General features: G+C 47.0%; 1 protein-coding gene across 6 annotated transcripts in view; it reads right to left on the bottom strand.

Moving 5' to 3' along the window:
* STRBP (spermatid perinuclear RNA binding protein) overlaps positions 1–18,252 on the bottom strand; it is a 518,214-nt gene that overhangs the window by 206,359 nt on the left and 293,603 nt on the right. For all 6 annotated transcript variants that reach the window (XM_086921075.1, XM_086921077.1, XM_086921076.1 and 3 more), the window contains one exon: positions 17,449–17,535. In XM_086921075.1, coding sequence (XP_086777201.1) covers positions 17,449–17,535 — 87 coding nt within the window. The remainder of the gene's footprint in view (positions 1–17,448; positions 17,536–18,252) is intronic.

Below are 18,252 nucleotides of genomic sequence, written 5' to 3'. Positions count from 1 at the left end.
TCTTGGATCCCGGCATCATGGAGGCGTGTGTGTAGTGTGCAGTGGCAGACCGTGTCGAAGGCGGCTGACAGGTCCAGGAGGATGAGGGCTGCGGTCTCTCCGTTGCCTAGTAGGGCCCTGATGTCATCGATGGCGGCGATGAGGACAGCTTCAGTGCTGTGGTTGCTGCGGAACCCGGACTGGGACGGGTCCAGGATGCTGTTCTCCTCGAGGTAGCGGGTCACTTGTCTGTTGAAGGCCGGAAGTTCTTGAGGTCCTTGGGGTCAGCCTTGGTTTTTTTTTTTTTAGTAAGGCATTGATCTCGGCGTGCTTCCAGCTCTCTGGGAAGGTTGCTGCCTTGAAGGAAATGTTGATGGCTTTCCGGAGATGGGGTGCGATCGCGATGCTGGCTTTGTTAAAGATGTGGTGTGGGCATGGGTCTGACAGGGATCCGGAGTGGATGGTGCTCATGATCTTGATGGTGTAGTAGTTGTTTATGTTGCTCCAGGAGAGCAGGCGGTTGGTGCGGATGGTGGTCGTGGGTCTCAGTGTTTGTCGGGGCAATCGTGGCGTTGAAGCTGTTGTGGATGTCTGCGATCTCTCTGTGGAAGAAGGTGGCCAGCGAGTCGCACAGGTCTTGCGAAGGTGGGATGTCGTTGGAGCTGGGGTTGGAGAGTACCTTTACGATGTTGAAGACCTCTTTGCTGTTGCGTGCGTTGTTGTCTAGGCGGTCTTTGAAGGAGGCCCTTTTGGCGGATCGGATGAGCTGATGGTGTCTGCGAGTGGCGTTATTGTGGGCTCCGTAGCTGTCTGGTGTTCGTTCACGGTGCCAGTTCCTCTCTAGTTTTCAGCAGGTTTGCTTGGAGGCCTGGAGGTCTTCAGTGAACCAGCTGGCTTTCTTGCTGATGTGGCTGTTGGAGGGTTTCTTGAGCGGGGTGAGGGTGTTGGCACAGTCGTCGATCCTCTGAAGTTTCGGGTGGCGGTGTCGGCGGGTGGGCTTCGGGCAAGGGTAGTGGTTAGCTGGTCTTCTGTGACTTTGCTCCAGCAGCGGCAGGGCATCAGTTGGATGCGGTGGTGCGTGCTGCTTTTCCGGAAGGTGAAGTGGATGTAGCGATGGTCAGTCCAGTGGAGTTCCGTGGTGTGGCTGAAGGTGACGTGGGAGCGTGCGGAGAAGATGGGGTCAAGCGTGGGGCCGGCAGAGTGGGTGGGTGTTGTGAAGAGTTGTCTGAGTCCAAGGTTGTCGATCAGGTTGGTAGAGTTGGTGTTGTTGTTGTTCTCGAGGTGGAAGTTCAGGTCCCCTCTGAGGATGTAGTTCATGGAGGCAAGGGCGTATGTGCTGGCATCGTAGCGGTGTCTGGTGTTGTGGCGGTCGCGAGGACCAGGGTTCTGCTGCTCGGCGCAGTCCAGGAGCAAACGGACTTGCCTTAGGAGAGCCTTCGGCACGCCAGCGGCCGCCAGAAGGAGAGGTGGGAGGGAGGAGCAACTGGGAGGGGGTAGAGGAACAATGGGCTGGCTGGGGGCAGGGACACAGCGGCGGGAAAATAGAAGGGAACAGAAGGCAAGAGACCATCACAGAGCAACAATGAAACAAAATACAGTACAAAATGGCAGTGAAAGAAGCGCAATTTAAACAGAGAGCAGTACAAATATCAACAAGCAATGGACGGGCGGGGTGGGTCCGCAGCGGCGGGAAAATGGGAGAGAACAGAAGGCAAAAGGCACAGAGACGATCACAGAGCAACAATTGTTAGAAATGGGAACCCTGGCTGGCCAGGGCTTGCGCCAAAGTCAGTCAGAGACCACCACTCCCAAGTCAGGGCAAGGCAGTTACACGCCAAGATAACCCCTGCTCACCCTCTAGGTAACGTGGCGCGAGCAGCAAGGCTAAACTCGGAGGCAATGTGAGTTAAGTGTTTGCGCGCGCACCCATCAACAACACCCAAGGCCTGCCACAAAGGAAACTCCACACAAGGTTATATATAAAAATAGCCTTTGTATTACACCAAAACACATTAGATAAAACACACACTTTACAATGTGCCAACAGGCACGGGCAGAATTTACAGGGGATATGTACAAGACAGGGCCACGTGGACCACTGTCAGGAATCAGCACTTTTAGAACTTAGAATAATAATCACTGTAGCACAAAATAGCACACAACCAGTAACTACTGGTAACAGGTAAGTACCACCTATGCAACCCTAACCACCTTAGGAACAGGTCACGCAGGGAACCAGGACCTCACTAGCACCACCTGTACTAGAAAGAACCACCACCTAAGTATAATAACTGTAGGGGTATAAGCACATTACACATGATGCATCATAACACATTCAGAGGTGTAGGGGAGGAAAACACATGATGCAGAATCTACATTCCGCGGTGTGATAAACAAGGCACATGACGCATAAAAACACATTCAGAGGTGCAGAACACAGGGTGAGCAAAACATAAAACACGCAGTACATTTCCTAACACCCAAAAGCAATAGGACATAGATCATAACCGCATCTAAACCACAGTTAGCGCAAGAATCATAATAGCACATGAATCACTTTAAAGTCCAGGTTGCGCCACTGCGCCAACACCTAAACGTAGCAGCTGCCCACTACTTGCTGGGCAGCTGAGGACAGGGACAGAACAGGGCCTAAACCCTGCAGCTGGCACTAAGTGCTGCGCAGCTGGGGAAGGCCAGGGTAGGGATGAAGGAGTGCGACTCAGACCTAAGTCCAGAACATGTCCCAAGAAAGCAAAACCTAAACGTAGCAGCTGCCCACTACTTGCTGGGCAGCTGGGAAGCAAATTGAGCCAGGGGCTCTCAATAGCCCCTCAGGATCCAAAAACTGCGCACACTGGGAGCCTTCTAGGCTCTAGGAATACATCTGCCACCTGTTGGAGCCCTCTAGGCTCTAGAGATACAAATGGTGCACAGGGGAGCAAAACTGCGCCCAACTCGGAGCCTTCTAGGCTCTAGGGACCATGCTGCTGCACACATCACGTGGGAGCCTCGCAGGCTCTGCACAAAACCAATGCCCCACGGTGGAGCCCTCTAGCTCGGGGGGCGTGGGGATCGGCCCGCTGCCAACTGGGGTCGCTCTACTCTTCAAAAATGCCTCAGGAAAGTAGGAGCCTCCTTCGTTGGAGTCCCGCTCGGGGGACTCAAAATCGCAAAGTACCCAGGAGCCTCTCTGGCTCTAAATACAAAATGCCCCCTAAACCTAGGAGCGGCCTGCTGACATCCGGGGCCGCTCTGGACAGGGCAAGGGGCACCACTCGGGTGCCTGAGGGACCCCCACTGGGGGCCCCTTCACATTGATTCGGCTCTCGGCGGGGGAAGGCTTCTTCTTGGGGCGGCGGTAGCGCTCGGCGGGGCTCTCTCTCCTCATGGGAGCCCCGCCTTCACAATGCACCCGCTCTTCACCCGGTCCCCCATCTCGGGACCGGGACTTCATGTGGAGCCTTCGTGGCTCCTTGGACAGCAGTTCCTCTTCCGGCCGGGCAGCCAATCGCGGCACAGCAGCGGGCGGGACTTCCTTCGGAAACAGGAAGTCCAGCCCAACGCCATGCACCAGGCCGTATGACTTCCTCTTTGAGGCGCGAGGGCCGCGGCGGTGACACGAAGGGGGCACAGATGAGGGTTAGGCTCCCTCGGTCATAAAAGAAATATACAAGCGAAGTGGGCACTCGCAATAAAATAAAGAACACAGCCAAAGAGGGGCAATAAGCGGCGCGGGCAGCCGTGCCGAAAATCGGCAATTCAATAATCGGGTCAAAACGCCGGGTGGGCACCGGCGAAGCACCAGGGAAGCGCTCTTAAGCGCTAAGAACCAAACAATGCACTCCCAAGCGCTAGAAGGAAAATACAAGCGCTTCCAGGCACTTATGGAAGGCAACAGTCCAGCAGAGTCCTTCATGGGTCCAGGGGCTGCGGTAGTCCAGGGGCTGGGCAGGGGCCAGGGAGGCAAGCCTTCCCCCGGGCCCCAGCAGCAGCACGCCCCTGGTAAGATTCAAGTTGGGAACAAGAACATTTTAGAAGAGGTCACAGCCTCTTTTTATACATGAAATTCCTTTGTCTAAAGGTGCAGGGTGGGGGAAGAACCAGTCGCAGCTGGTCTGGGAGCACCCTTGATGTGCTCAGCCCTTCACTCTATTCACTGGCAGGGTTAGGGACATTAGACGCACCACAGGGGGCGGAGCCAGCATTGTGTGGGGAAAGCCCAGCCCTATTCAGGAACCAGGTGCACTCCTCCCCAGCCATCAGCATGCTAATCTCACACTCACCACCGGGCAGACCCATCATGACTCATGGAGCCTGGCTCACCAGCCAGCTCCAGCCAATCACAAGCCAGACACAAATTACACAAACAGGCACACTTCTAGAAGGGGCACTTCCACTTTAGACACAATCATGCCGCATATAGCTAAAAAACGGTGTTGGATCTAGCCCTGATCTCTTGACTGGGTGAGAGTATTCTGCTTAATTCAGTAACTCTGTCCATCACCACCCCTTGTTAAATATTTTGTCCACCCTAAGCGTGGAAGGGTATACTCAGATGTGAGTCCCTTGCTCATTGCACCATCAGGATTCAAGCAAGCCGGGCCGACGACGGCTGAAATGCCAGAAACCGGTACCCGGAAGCTTATTTCCTTCCCAGTGTAAGAATTGGCTTGGCAGTTTGGTTTGCCCTGTTCCCATCATGCACTGGGACAGGAACAGACTAATTTGCATATAGCCAGGTTCTGAACTGGGATGGTGCAGTGGGCTAAAAAACGGTGTTGGATCTAGCCCTGATCTCTTGACTGGGTGAGAGTATTCTGCTTAATTCAGAAACTCTGTCCATCACCACCCCTTGTTGTTAAATATGCATATATCCTTGCGCAGCATTCAATCACACGAGTCTGCACATACAAAACTCGAGCCTGTACACCCCACGCATCAGGAACTACCAGGGACACATACATTCCCCATGCATTCCTATGGGAGGGCAGGCCTATCTCATCACACGCACTCAGAGTGCGCACACACTTTCCACTGGGACACAGTGAAAGTGCGCAGAAACAAAGACATCACTATAATTATTTACTAACACCAGGCAAAAAGTTCAGGGGTGAACCTGCAAGAAGGGCCAAGTCCAACAAAATGAAACAAAATACAGTACAAAATGGCAGTGACAGAAAGAAGGGCAATTTAAACAGAGAGCAGTGCAAATAACAAGCAATGGGCGGGTGGGGGAGCGGGGCCACAGGGGCGTGAAAACAGGAGAGAACAGAAGGCAAATGGCACAGAGACGATCACAGAGCAGCAATTGAACCAAAATGCAGTACAGATGACAGTGAAAAAAAAGAAAAGTAATTTAATCAGAAAAACAGTACAAATACCAGAAGCAGATCTACGGCCTACCACTGGCCACCAGGGATGGAGCACAGGTGGTAGCCTGCGGGTGGAGGCGGGTCTCGAACCTGGTCAGCAGCAGCGGCTGCCGGGCCCAGAGCACGGGCGCAGACAGGTGGAGCTGCGCGGTGTGGGGAGCGACCTGCCTGGAAACAGGGTCAAGTGTCGCTCACTTCACAGCGCAGCGGCCGCCATAAGAAGGGGAGGTGGGACGGAGGAGCAGCTGGGAGGGGTTAGCGGACGAATGGGTGAGCAGGGGGGGGAACGCAGTGGAGAGAAAACGGGAGGGAACAGAAGGCAAGAGGCACAGAGACAATCACAGAGCAGCAATGAAACAAAATACAGTACAAAATGACAGTGACAGAAAAGCGCAATTTAAACAGAGAGCAGTACAAATATCAACAAGCAATGGACGGGCGGGGTGGGTCCGCAGCGGCGGGAAAATGGGAGGGAACAGAAGGCAAAAGGCACAGAGATGATCACAGAGCAACAATGAAACAAAATACAGTACAAAATGGCTGTGACGGAAAGAAGGGCAATTTAAACACAGAGCAGTACAAATATCAACAAGCAATGGGCGGGCGGGGGGGGCGGGCCGCAGGGGACGCAGCGGCGGGAAAATGGGAGGGAGCAAAAGGCAAAATGCAAAGGCACAGAAACGATCACAGAGCAGCAATTGAACCAAAATGCAGTGCAGATGACCGTGAAAAAAAGAAAAGTAATTTAATCAGAAAAACAGTACAAATACCAGAATCAGACCTACGGCCTACCATCGGCCACCAGGGATGAGTCGCAGGCAGTAGCCTGCGGGTGGAGGCGGGCCTCGAACCTGGTCAGCAGCAGCGACAGCTGGGCACAGAGCACGGGTGCAGATAGGTGGAGCTGCGCGGCATGGGGAGCGACCTGCCTGGAAACAGGGTCAAGGGTCGCTCCTAACATATGTTAAAACACAGTCTCAAAAATTCACTGAAAAAAACCTCAACGTTTAAATACAATTTAGAACATTTAAAACACGATAAAAAGCTGAAATTTGTCAGCTATAAACTATAACGTGCGTTTCCATTAAGCACAGCTTATGACATCAAAAAACTCGTAATTTTAAATGACACCACTGACATCACTAATTACATCATCCATTATACTGTTATTTACATTACTCCATAAACTCATACATCATTTAAAAGTAAAAGTTTATAGAAATGGTCATACAGTTAAATACACCACATAATTACCATATACACACATATGGGGGCATAGTATGGAAATAGTGTAAGCTCTGGAGGCAAATGTGGCTGTGCATGGTGAAAGTTATATGGTGCATGGTTTACCAACCAGTAAAGTTTGGGGTGCAAGAAATACTCCATTTTAAACAAGGTAAAGGATGAACACACCAGAGTTACAGAAGCATGTTCCAAAATAGGCTGTTGGCTTCAAGCCAAAGCCTGTTGCAAAAAAAAAAAAAAAAGAAAACCTGTGTGAAAGGTCAAGTCTGTTTAGAATAGATGAAGCACCAGTGCATGTATGAGCAAGTGCCTATGTTAAATAGTTATTATATAGTGCTATAAACAAAGTTTATGTAAACGAGACGTTTGTAAGGTGTGGATATTTATTTTCAGAACTTAAAATGTTGAGCCACTGACAATCGTTGAATAATGTAGAATACAGGGTCACCCACTTAAATATTGTTTAACCCTCAGTGGGGTTGTACACATGGCTTTAAGACTAAGTCATTGCGCTCATTACAGGAATGTATGTAGGGTATCTTACCAAACTAAGGAGCGTTGTCTATAGGGCCTGGCTGAAGGTGTCTTGTCAGTGGCTAAAACATACCTGCCTCTTGACCCAAATTGCAGGTCTTCTATCATTTAAGTATAGGACAGCCCTAAGGTGAATAGAGAATGAACACTTTTTCTTGGCAAGTGCTCAAGGTTTAGAAATTTGGTGACCCTATTGAAGTTTATAGAGGCAATTTTGTTTGTTAGGCAGTTGAATACCAGTAAAAAGACAGTCACAACCAATAAATGTGTGTGAGTTGACAGACATGCTAAGTGGCCAAAGGTTATGAACATAGTTATTGGACTGATAGAAAATTGGCCACAACGTTTAGCTTTTTGAATTCTTGCAGTCCACAAAGTTGCAATAAGTGAATAACGTTATCAGGAATGTCATCAATGATGTAATTTACCATGGCATGAGTGATGTAATATGAGAATTCATAAGCAGGGCATGAACGGGCCCAAATCATAGTCCGTTCACTAAACTATAGAGTGACTACTCTCCACTGGCTACCGGTGCGACAGAGGGTCCTGTTTAAAGCCATGTGCACTGCGCACCAGGCCTTCTGGAACACTGGTCCTAAAATTACCCAAGACCTAATTACCCATTATGTGCCTAACAGAAGCCTTCGCTCCAGTCAAACATTTCTTGCAAAAACCCCCAAAATAAAAAGATCCAGATCCGGAGGCAGGACTGTTTCCTACAACGGGGCTAGAGCCTGGAACGCCCTCCCACTGCACCTTAGAGCTAATTCTAACCTCTCAACCTTCCGCAGACAACTAAAGACCCATTTATTTCATTCAGTTTAGCTAATCTCATCACTAATTCTCTTTCAAGGCCTGCTGTAGGTACTCGGTTCTCCTAGCACTTGGACGCCTCCGGGCAGCAATTCGCGCTATACAAATGTACATCCTATCCTATCCTAAGTGGCGAATGTTAGTGTTTTTTCCCTTTTTTAAACATTTGCTCTTATTTCATTTCAACACTTAACAATAACATCACTGTAATCTTTCCTTCAAAAAAGGTTTGAGCACTTTCCATCAATGTCTGAACTGAAGAACCATCGTAGGAAAGTACACATTGGCAAAAAATGGGACAATTTACCTTTGATTCATGGTTTGTCCTGCAGCCTTTGACTGCGTATCAAATTCGAGGCTATGGAAAATCATGGAGGATCTGTGGACTGTAATAGGAATTATCAACTACATAACGCAATTATATACAGATGCGAACGCCCAGGTCCGTTTTGGAAGGGATGGAGAGTGTTCGGCTAGCTTTAACATCAAAAAGGGGTTGGGCAGGGTAGCGTCTTAGCCCCGTTTTTATTTTCGGTTTATACGAACCAGGTTGAATCTGGCCTATCTTTATCCACTAGGGATACAGTGATGCTGTGCTCTCGTCCCCTCCCAGTCCTATTATATGCAGATGTTGTAATAATTGCTAGAACTGGGAGGGGGTTACAAGCTCTCATAAAAGATTTTATCACTTTTATGGCGGACCTAGACCTGAAATTGAACTGTTCCAAAACTTATACAATGACATATGGGGTCAAACCCAAGACAAACCCTGCTCTCTATGCAGAGGAATATAAACAGAGCAAATCACCTAACTTCTGCTACCTTGGGATACTTTTTGATAATAAGAGCTTGTGGTCCCCAATGGTAGCTATTAGATGTGCACTATTGGAAAAATCCATTAATGGGATATCTACATTTATAAATAAACTGGGCTTTAAAGCAATATGGGAACTCCTTAATATATACATAACTAAAGCAGTGGCTTTTTATGGTGCTGGGGTTGGTGGATTGGCCAATATACACAGTATCCAAATAGTCGAGACTAATTCCTTAAATCCATTCTCTCCCTTCCCTCCAGCACGTCGAACTATGTGGCCCATGCTGAATTGGGAATCCCACACATCTCTGATAGATTGAAGATAGCCACTATATTGCTTTGGCATTCGATTTGGACACATGAGGAAATGAGTCTGAATAAACTAATGCTCAGTAATGCAATGAACTTAGAGTACGTGATAAAAATCCCTAGGCTGAGATATGTCAAATCCACATGTGAGGTGATTGGATCAATGAAGCTTTTCTCCAATTCAGAATCCAGTAAAATAGGTAATGAACAGTTGAAACAGCAAGCTCAGAATAATGCAATAGAAAGGAGAGAGAGAGCAGAGGTAACAAATAAATCTGTAGTCGCCTAAAATAGTATGACCCCCCCCCCAAGAGGGTTCAAAACTATATCTGACCCTGGTATGTAATGATCAGCAGAGGTTCATTCTGATTGATTCAGGGCAAAGATGTTAAGGTTGATGGTGGGATTCCCAGATAATTGTCACTCTATGTCCGAGCTAGTAATACTATCATCCATAACCAATTTGCACATTTTCTTTGTAAATTTTATGGAATACCGAGGATGAGATGTATTTTATCTGTAATGTGGGCCAGCACTCTTATTCTTACAACAATTACACACCCCGCTTGTATGCTGTGCAATGTCTTCTTATATGTGGCAGGTATTTAAAATAAGGAAAAGTATGCTGGTTGTTTACTATAATTGTTGTCTCCCTAAAATGCCGCTGAGGGCAAGAAACTGGCTTACTTTTTTACCTGTTTACACTCTTGATTGCAAACAATGGCACTGTATTTATTAAGAGTAATTTAAATTTTTTAGTTGTTCTTAAAGCACTTTGTAGCATACTTTTATGTAACTGAAAAGTATTGAATAAAGTTATAATTATTTGAAATGAGAATGCTTAATTGTATCGCACAAACTGCAAATAAATGTATTGGGTGAATATTAAACATCTGAAAAATAGGATGCAACACTTTCGGATGCACTGCCAACATATAAGGGGCTGCCCCATAATCTGCACATCCAATATAAACTATGATTAACTTCCTCTACTAGATGTGATGCAACTTCAGAAAACCATTTCTTTCCGTCCCAAGTCAAAACTTCCAACTAGGAATGAGGTACCCCTGCTTATTGATATGAAACACTATTATTTTAATCACATATACTAGTATTCTGCAACTGTCTACTACATGCGGAAAAGCCTTTTGATCCACAAAATGTACTTTGTCACATTCAATTTGTATAATCAATGCTTCTCAAAGAGCCAGAGATGATGCACTTCAGAAAAAAAGGCTAAAGTTGAACTCCAATAAATTGTCAAGTCAAGTCAAGTCATAAAATTTGTATAGACCACTACATACCCAGAGGGTTTCAAGGCGCTTAGGAAGAGGAGGAGGATTATTTGTCAAATATCCACGTTTTAAGCTGCTTTCTGAACGCTAGGTGGTTCTGGGTGAGGCGGAGGTAAGCGGGGAGTGAGTTCCATGTTTTAGCAGCCAGGTAAGAAAAGGATCTGCCTCCCATGGTGGTCTTGTTGATGCGAGGTACAGTGGCGAGGGCTTGGTCGGAAGAGCGTAGTTGGCGGGAGGGGGTGTAGAAGGACAGTCGAGAGTTGAGGCAGTCTGGTCCGATGTCGTAAAGTGATTTGTGTGCGTGGGTGAGCAGTCGGAAAGTGATCCTCTTATTGACGGGTAGCCAGTGGAGGTCTTTAAGGTGACCAGAGATGTGTTCGTTGCGTGGGATGTCTAATATGAGCCTGGCTGAGGCGTTTTGGATTCGTTGGAGTTTCTTCTGGAGTTTAGCGGTAGTGCCTGCGTAGAGGGTGTTTCCGTAGTCCAGTCGGCTCGTGACCAGGGCGTGGGTGACTGTTTTCCTAGTTTCGGAGGGGATCCAGCGAAATGTTTTTCTGAGCATGCGAAGAATGTTGAAGCAGGAAGAGGATACGGCGCTGACTTGTTTGTTCATTGAGAGTGAAGAGTCCAGAATGACGCCAAGGTTCCGTGCGTGGTCTGTCGGGATGGGTGCTTTTCCGAGGGCTTCCGGCCACCAGGAGTCGTCCCAAGCAGAGGGGGATGTGCCTAGGATGAGGACTTCTGTTTTGTCTGAGTTCAGTTTCAGACGGCTTTGTTTCATCCATTCGGCGACTTCTTTCATTCCTTCGTGCAGGTTAGCTTTGGCGGCGCCGGGGTCATTGGTGAGAGAAAGGATCAGTTGAGTGTCGTCCGCGTAAGAGATGATGTTGAGGTTGTGTTGGCGTGCGATGGCCGCGAGGGGGCTCATGTATACGTTGAAGAGGGTGGGACTGAGTGAGGATCCTTGAGGTACGCCGCAGATGACTTCAGAGGCCTCGGACTTGAATGGAGGAAGGCGGACTCTCTGGGTTCTACCGGTGAGGAACGAGGTGATCCATTCCAGTGCTTTTCCTTGGATTCCGATGTTATTGAGGCGTTGTAGAAGGGTGCTGTGGCAGACTGTATCGAATGCTGCAGAGAGGTCGAGGAGGATGAGGGCGACTGTGTCTCCATTGTCCAGTAGAGTTCGAATGTCATCTGTTGCTGCGATGAGGGCGGTCTCAGTACTATGTTTTGCTCGGAAGCCAGATTGTGAGGGGTCGAGGGATTTGTTGGCTTCGAGGAAAGCGGCGAGCTGGCAGTTGACGGCTTTCTCGATGACTTTGGCCGGGAATGGAAGAAGCGAGATGGGGCGGTAATTTTTGAGTTCGGTGGGGTCCGCTGTTGGTTTTTTCAGAAGGGCGGTGAGTTCAGCGTGTTTCCAGTCTTCAGGGAAGGTAGCGGAGTTGAAGGAGCAGTTGATGACGTCTCGGAGGTGCGGCGCTATGACGGAGTCTGCTTTGTTGAAGATGTGGTGAGGACATGGGTCTGTGGGGGATCCTGAGTGGATGGAGTTCATCAGGCGGATGGTGTCCTCAGTGGAGATTGGCTTCCAGTCGTTAAGGGTGTTCACGGGGGGAGGATGGACAGCAGACGGCAGGGTGGGTTGGTTTCCGGGTTGGTTGTCAAAGCTGTTGTGGATGTCTGCAATCTTGTTGTGGAAAAAAGAGGCTAGGGAGTCGCAGAGGGTTTGAGAGGGGGTGATGTCGTTGGAGTTGGCCGAGGGATTGGAAAATTCCTTGACGATGTTGAAAAGTTCCTTGCTGTTGTGAGCGTTGTTGTCGAGTCGATCCTTGAATGCTGCTTTCTTGGCTTTTCGGATTAGTTGGTGGTGAGTGCGGGTGGCGTTTTTGAAGGCGTCCTTGGTGCTGGTGGTTGGGTCTTTTTTCCAGGCCTTTTCAAGGGAGCGGCAGAGTTTCTTGGACTTCTTGAGATCATCGTTGAACCATGAGGCCTTCTTGCTGCCAGGTTTGTTTTGACGTTTTTTCAGAGGTGCTAAGGTGTCAGCGGTGTTGGATAACCATAGGGTGAGATTAGCGGCGGCTTCGTTAGCGTTGGAGGAGGGGGCTGGGGTGTGTTGAAGGAGCGATGCGGAGATTTGGTCCGTGGTGATTTTGTTCCAGTTCCTTTTCAAGGTAGGTTGGAGGTGGATGTTGGGTTTTGGTTTGTTGTAGGTGAAGTGAACGCATCTGTGGTCAGTCCAGAGGAGGTCCGTAGTGTGGCTGAAGGAGACATGGTTGCTGGAGGTGAAGATGGGGTCGAGTGTGTGACCTGCGATGTGGGTGGGGGAAGTGACCAGTTGTTTAAGTCCGAGGTTGGTGAGGTTGTCCACGAGGGTGGCGGTGTTGCGGTCGTTGATCTTATCGAGGTGAAAGTTGAGGTCTCCCAGAAGGATGTATTCTTTGGAGGGGAGCGCGTGTGGAGTGATGAAGTCCGTGATGTCTTCACTGAATTTTGCGCGGGGTCCTGGTGGCCTGTAAAGGAGGGTGCCTCTGAGTGTGGTCTTGGGGTCGATGTGGATCTGGAAGTGAAGGTGTTCGGAATTGGCGAGGTTGGCGTCAGAGCTGGTTGAGATGCGGATAGATTTCTTATGGACTATAGTGATTCCTCCTCCTGTGTGGCTGGTGCGGTCCTTGCGTGTGATCTTATATTCATCAGGGATGGCAATGGTGATGTCTGGTGCTGAGGAAGCATTCATCCATGTTTCCGTAAGGAAGGCGATGTCCGGAGAGATGGTGTCTAGTAGGTTCCATAGGTCGATGGCGTGCCTGTGGACTGATCGGGTGTTGAGAAGGATACAATGTAGGTGGTTGGGGTCGGGTATCTGTGGTGGGGTTGTAGCGGAGATGTTGTCGGTGCCGATGAATTTGCAGGAGTAGCAGGAGAAAGGTCCATGGGTGCGACCAGGAGCGGCTTGGACGCAGTTGGGAGCGCGACCGGGGTTAAGGGCTAGGAGGGTGGCGGCATCGTAGGTAATGCGGGAGGGCTGGGTAGCGCGAGGGGCAGGGGGTCTGGCGCTGGGCGCGGTCCAGGCGCGGACGGTTCGTAGACGGGCTTACCTTTGGCGCACCTTCGGCGCGGCTGGGGCGTGGTCGCTGCGCGTGAACGCTGCGCGCAAAAGCTTCTGTCATAAGAGGATATTGGGAGGGGAGGGGCGAGGCAGGCTCAGCTGGGAGGCGGGAGCGTGATTGGAGGGCCGGGCTTGGACGTCACAGCCAGCAAATGGCTGCAACAATAACAACAACTGTAAGCAGGGAGAGGTTGGGGCGAGCAGTGGAGCGCTATTACAGAAATAATAAATCTACAAATGAAATGGCTATACCATTTGTCCTAGAATCCTTTGGAACCACAAATGCAGCCTATGTCAGTTGAAAATGATGAACTTTGCTAAGGGGCAACTGTTCCCAGGGGCGGCAACGGTTTGCTTTGAATTTGGTCTATGAATGGTTCAATGAAAGGTAAACTCAAGATTGAGCTCAACAATCTTTTTCATGGTCACTGAGAAGAACTGCATTTAAATGTCCAAGAAAATGAATAAATGAACAATGGATTCTATTGGTTATGTCCTTGTTACTTGTTTCCGAACAGCGCAAGTGAGTGACCTATTTAAGAAGATAGCCTGCATCCACCTCACCTGGTTTATAAATATTTTGTAAAGTTGACAAATAAGGCGCAAACTTTCTATTGATAATGGATACTGCAGTCAGAAATCTGGGGAAATTGTGATACCCAGATCAGATAGTAAGCATGGATTGAGGAGGTCTTTCAAGGATAGCCATACTTTTTCCTGCAGTCAGATGCAATGTTGGAATGTTCTGGTGCAAGAACATTCCAAAGACCTCTTGACAGCAGTCAAGAGGTCCAGAATCTAACAAAGGCCTCAGTAATGTATTAATGCAAAGAATCTAACATAACAACGTACCTCCTTTTTCACACAGAATGAGTTCTATGACATTCATGACAAACAGCTTATGAGCTCTTGAGCAGACGAATTAGGAAGGAGGGATGTGATCCCCAAATCATTTTTTATACAGAATATTGATAGACCTTGTGAAACGTTTTTTCCACTAGTTAAAGTGTAATCTACTTTTATCCACCACAATAAAATTGAATTAAATCAACTGAAAGGTGGATGACATTGTAGCTGCTATAACCTCTAGTTTCTCTGAGCACATTGGGAGGCCACTGACAACAGAAGTTTACAAATTACGAACAGAATAGCTACCAAAAAGGTAACTTCATCCAATTTTTACATCTTGGATCTTTTCCAGTCTCAAGGTATGTGTAGTTTTAATAGCAATTGAGAGTATAAAAGGGGTAAGAGAAGGCAGTATCGAGCAGCTTAGACTTGAGTTGCAGAACCATTCTTGGCCAAATGATCCACTGACTCGAGAGGAAGCCTCAACAAGCGTAATACGGGCAGAATGTGTTGAAGTTCAAACAGCATTCACTTCTGACAGGTACATGTTTTGTCACTGTCCTCACACTAAAAAAATACATTGCCAGGAAAACCAGATCATCATTATCCCAGGGTAACCACTTATAGAAAGTGAAAGTGCCTTTTTTAAAGCACAATTCAGGCCATCACAAACTTTATAGCAATGCCACCCAGATGCTGGGTGAGAGCAGCCCTGATACTGAAGGGGTCCTAAAATTGGTGGGAACTCACAAGTGGTCAGTTTATCACCAACCTGTGGACAACATTATATCAAAGCCTCCACTCAGGTCTCAAGACTCTGAAGCATCATACAAGTCAGATATGTGTGCTATAGATTCTACTCCGCCTTGGAGAGTGGATGGGGGTTGGGAGGTCTCAGTCAGTCAGAAGAGAGAGAAAAGGACATTGAATCATGCACAGAGATGTCCGTGGTACAAGAAACTGCTTGGGTTGTGTTGGAAAGATTGGTTCTAACTCCTATTACTTTAATGCCTGGATTGGAATGTGGGTGGTGAAGTTACATACTCCTGGGTGCAATGTGTTTGTGTTGTTGTGGTAATCATTCAACAATTATATATCATTCAACAGTTATAGTTGGGTGTCCTGATAATCTAGCTTAGCAAGGACCAAACTCTGCATTTGGGCTCAATATGGAACCCACACACAAAGAGGCAGATCTGCTCAACACCTTGGACCTGCAACAATGAGCTCAGAATGAGAGCCTTGCTCAACTCTTGTTGCAAGGGTAGCTTAGGTAGGACCTCTGTGCCCAGAAGACCAGCTGGGCTTGAATGGGAGGTACAAAATAATCTGTGATAATGGGTTTTCATCCACAGGGCATTTGTTTACTAAGGTGTTCTGATGCCTGTAGCCTGTTTCCTCAAATGCGACAACTGCATCTGTCTGAAAAATGTTATGCAGGCACTTTTACATTCCCTGAGATTAATGGCACCACTTATGTTGGGTAGTGAGGGGACCATCACATGGGAAACTGAGGGTGCTTTAGGTTTCTTCCTCACTACCTGAGTGTCTAAATAGGTTCTTGGTACCGCTTGCAGTTTTCAAAACCAATTACACATCTCTTGACTAACAGGAAATCCAATGTCTCTTGTCGGGGTTCAGCTAATCGTTACTCAACTTGAAAAATGGGCCTCTTGATGGCAGCGCAAGTTTGTACCAAATGACTGTTCTTCAAGTAAGGAATGCAAGAGTTAAGCATGTGAGCTATGTCTCCAACTGCTGTTGGTAACATGATCAAAAGGCACTGCAGCATAAGGTATCAGAACTGAATACAGATAATTATAGTGAAGAAAAAAACAAAAAGGTACAAAAGGTCAATGTATCCCTTGGGTCCTTCATATCAAATGTGTATGATATTGGCACTACGGTGTTTATAAATGAAATGCAATCCTCAACTGCAATTGCAATGAATGTTGTCTAGGTGACAAAATGGGGGCCTCTTGTACACTTTGTTGGCATGAACTGTAGGTTATAATTACACCCATTAAAATTCCAGACAACCACATTAGTCCTTTCATCCTACTTTTTCTCTGTCCTCTGGGTGTCACACATTTCTGCTAATTCTACCTACTACACTTTGGCTGGGTGACTACTTTTTATAAGAATGATGCTACAACAGGTCATTGAACAGCGATTTAACAGGTCACACTTTTGAAGGACGATATGTCTCTAGAACCTTTAATGCTTGTAGTTCATATTTACAGTTTTTCAATAATGCGACATATGTCCAAAATGACCCCGTCATCAAACTCCTGGTTCCTGGGGATGACACGGAGTTTCCAGTTCCTCTGGATGCAATGAAACCATTTCCATCTCATGCCCAAGACTGCAATGAAGAACAATCAATGTCCCCAGGCATTTGGAGAGAGAACTCCACAACAGCAACTTGCTTAAACATTTTACACAAATAAAACCCTGGGAGGTAGGGGGCATTGTTTGGTTTTGGCCCTAGCACTTCCGTTAAAAACAAACCCACTACACAAGAAGCGACCTTTAGATTTGGCATGGAGGTTGCCCTTGGTCCTTTGTTGCACTAGGAGTTTGGCGGTCTGTCTTCCACACTGAAAATGAGCCTTTATATTTTTCAGTATATTTTCTTACATGGAACCCAGGCACTTTGAACCCCACTACTGTGTGCAACTTTCTAAAACTGTCTAGCAATAGAGAGGGAGATGTACACACAAACAACTCTAACATACAGAGAGATGGCGTTCTTAGATAAGTTATATTTTAAAGATTTTGTAGTGGGTTTGCACTAGGTAGGTAGTAACTTAAAATAAGCCGCATCTACCATTTGGGTGGCAAACCAGACTAGAGGGTTGCAAGAGTAAGAGTAAGTGCCTGGATACTCTCACGAGTTATTAGACCGCTCTACAAATCGACAAATATAAAAATCCTGTGAAAATAAACGCTTCAAATTGATTACGAGTTATGTGTTTTCTACAATCTACTAGTCAATGTTCAACACACAATAGTTAAGTGTAGACTGTTCTGTACTTTTTCAAAAGCAAAACACTCCAGAATAAGTGCCGAAAAATGTGTCCATAACATTGCATGAAAAAACATAACAGATGTTCCACCTACCTTTTCTTAAATTGTGCTTCATCTTTTTGTTTGGATCTTTATCATCCACTAACCCATCTTCAAATGGCCTTTTTAATGTAGACGAGCCTATAAACAAATTATGAGAATCAACTGAATAATTAAAATCACAGAGCATAACGCACCAGTACATCTAATGGATGGCTTAGGCACTTAACATTTCGAACATGTGCTCACCTGCTGCTAAGCCTGCGTAGATTTGGCACATAGGCTATATTAAGTGGTCTTTGTTTAGGTGGGCCACATTCACTTTGTAGAAACGACTTACATGACTTATTTTAATTAGTTCAAATGTAATAACTTTTCTACAGGAAGAAAACATTAAACATCCATGATCCGCAATAATCCACAAAGTTTGGCTTTAAAGTGCAAAACCTTAACACACCATAAAATGTTACAAAAAAGCTGCCTAAAACTCTGTAAATGCTCTAGAATACGAAAGAAGTGATCCAGAACTAATATTAACTTACTTTGTATCGTCTTAAAAATGAACTTTTATATTCTTCACACGAGATATAGCAATTTGGGAGTTGGTAAATGTAAAAGGGGTAAAGGACTGGGAAACCGATTTCACTTGGACTGAAAATATACCCCCAAACACGTTCCCATGATTAGAGGCTCTTCAACTCAATAACTTGTCACCCAGAATTAAGTATATCAATTAACTATTTCAAGACTTCGAGAAGTGAGCATGTACAGGCCTGTTTTCTGCTGAGCATCAGAAAACAAGCTTACATATGCACACTTCTAGTACCCCCAAAAAAGTGCACTTTTTTACTGTGCTCT

The sequence above is a fragment of the Lissotriton vulgaris genome, chromosome 5, assembly GCF_964263255.1.
Source record: "Lissotriton vulgaris chromosome 5, aLisVul1.2, whole genome shotgun sequence".
NCBI classification, from domain to species: Eukaryota; Metazoa; Chordata; class Amphibia; order Caudata; family Salamandridae; genus Lissotriton; species Lissotriton vulgaris.
The sequence above is the reverse complement of the archived record's forward strand: the minus strand, read 5'-3'. Positions and strand labels throughout refer to the sequence as shown.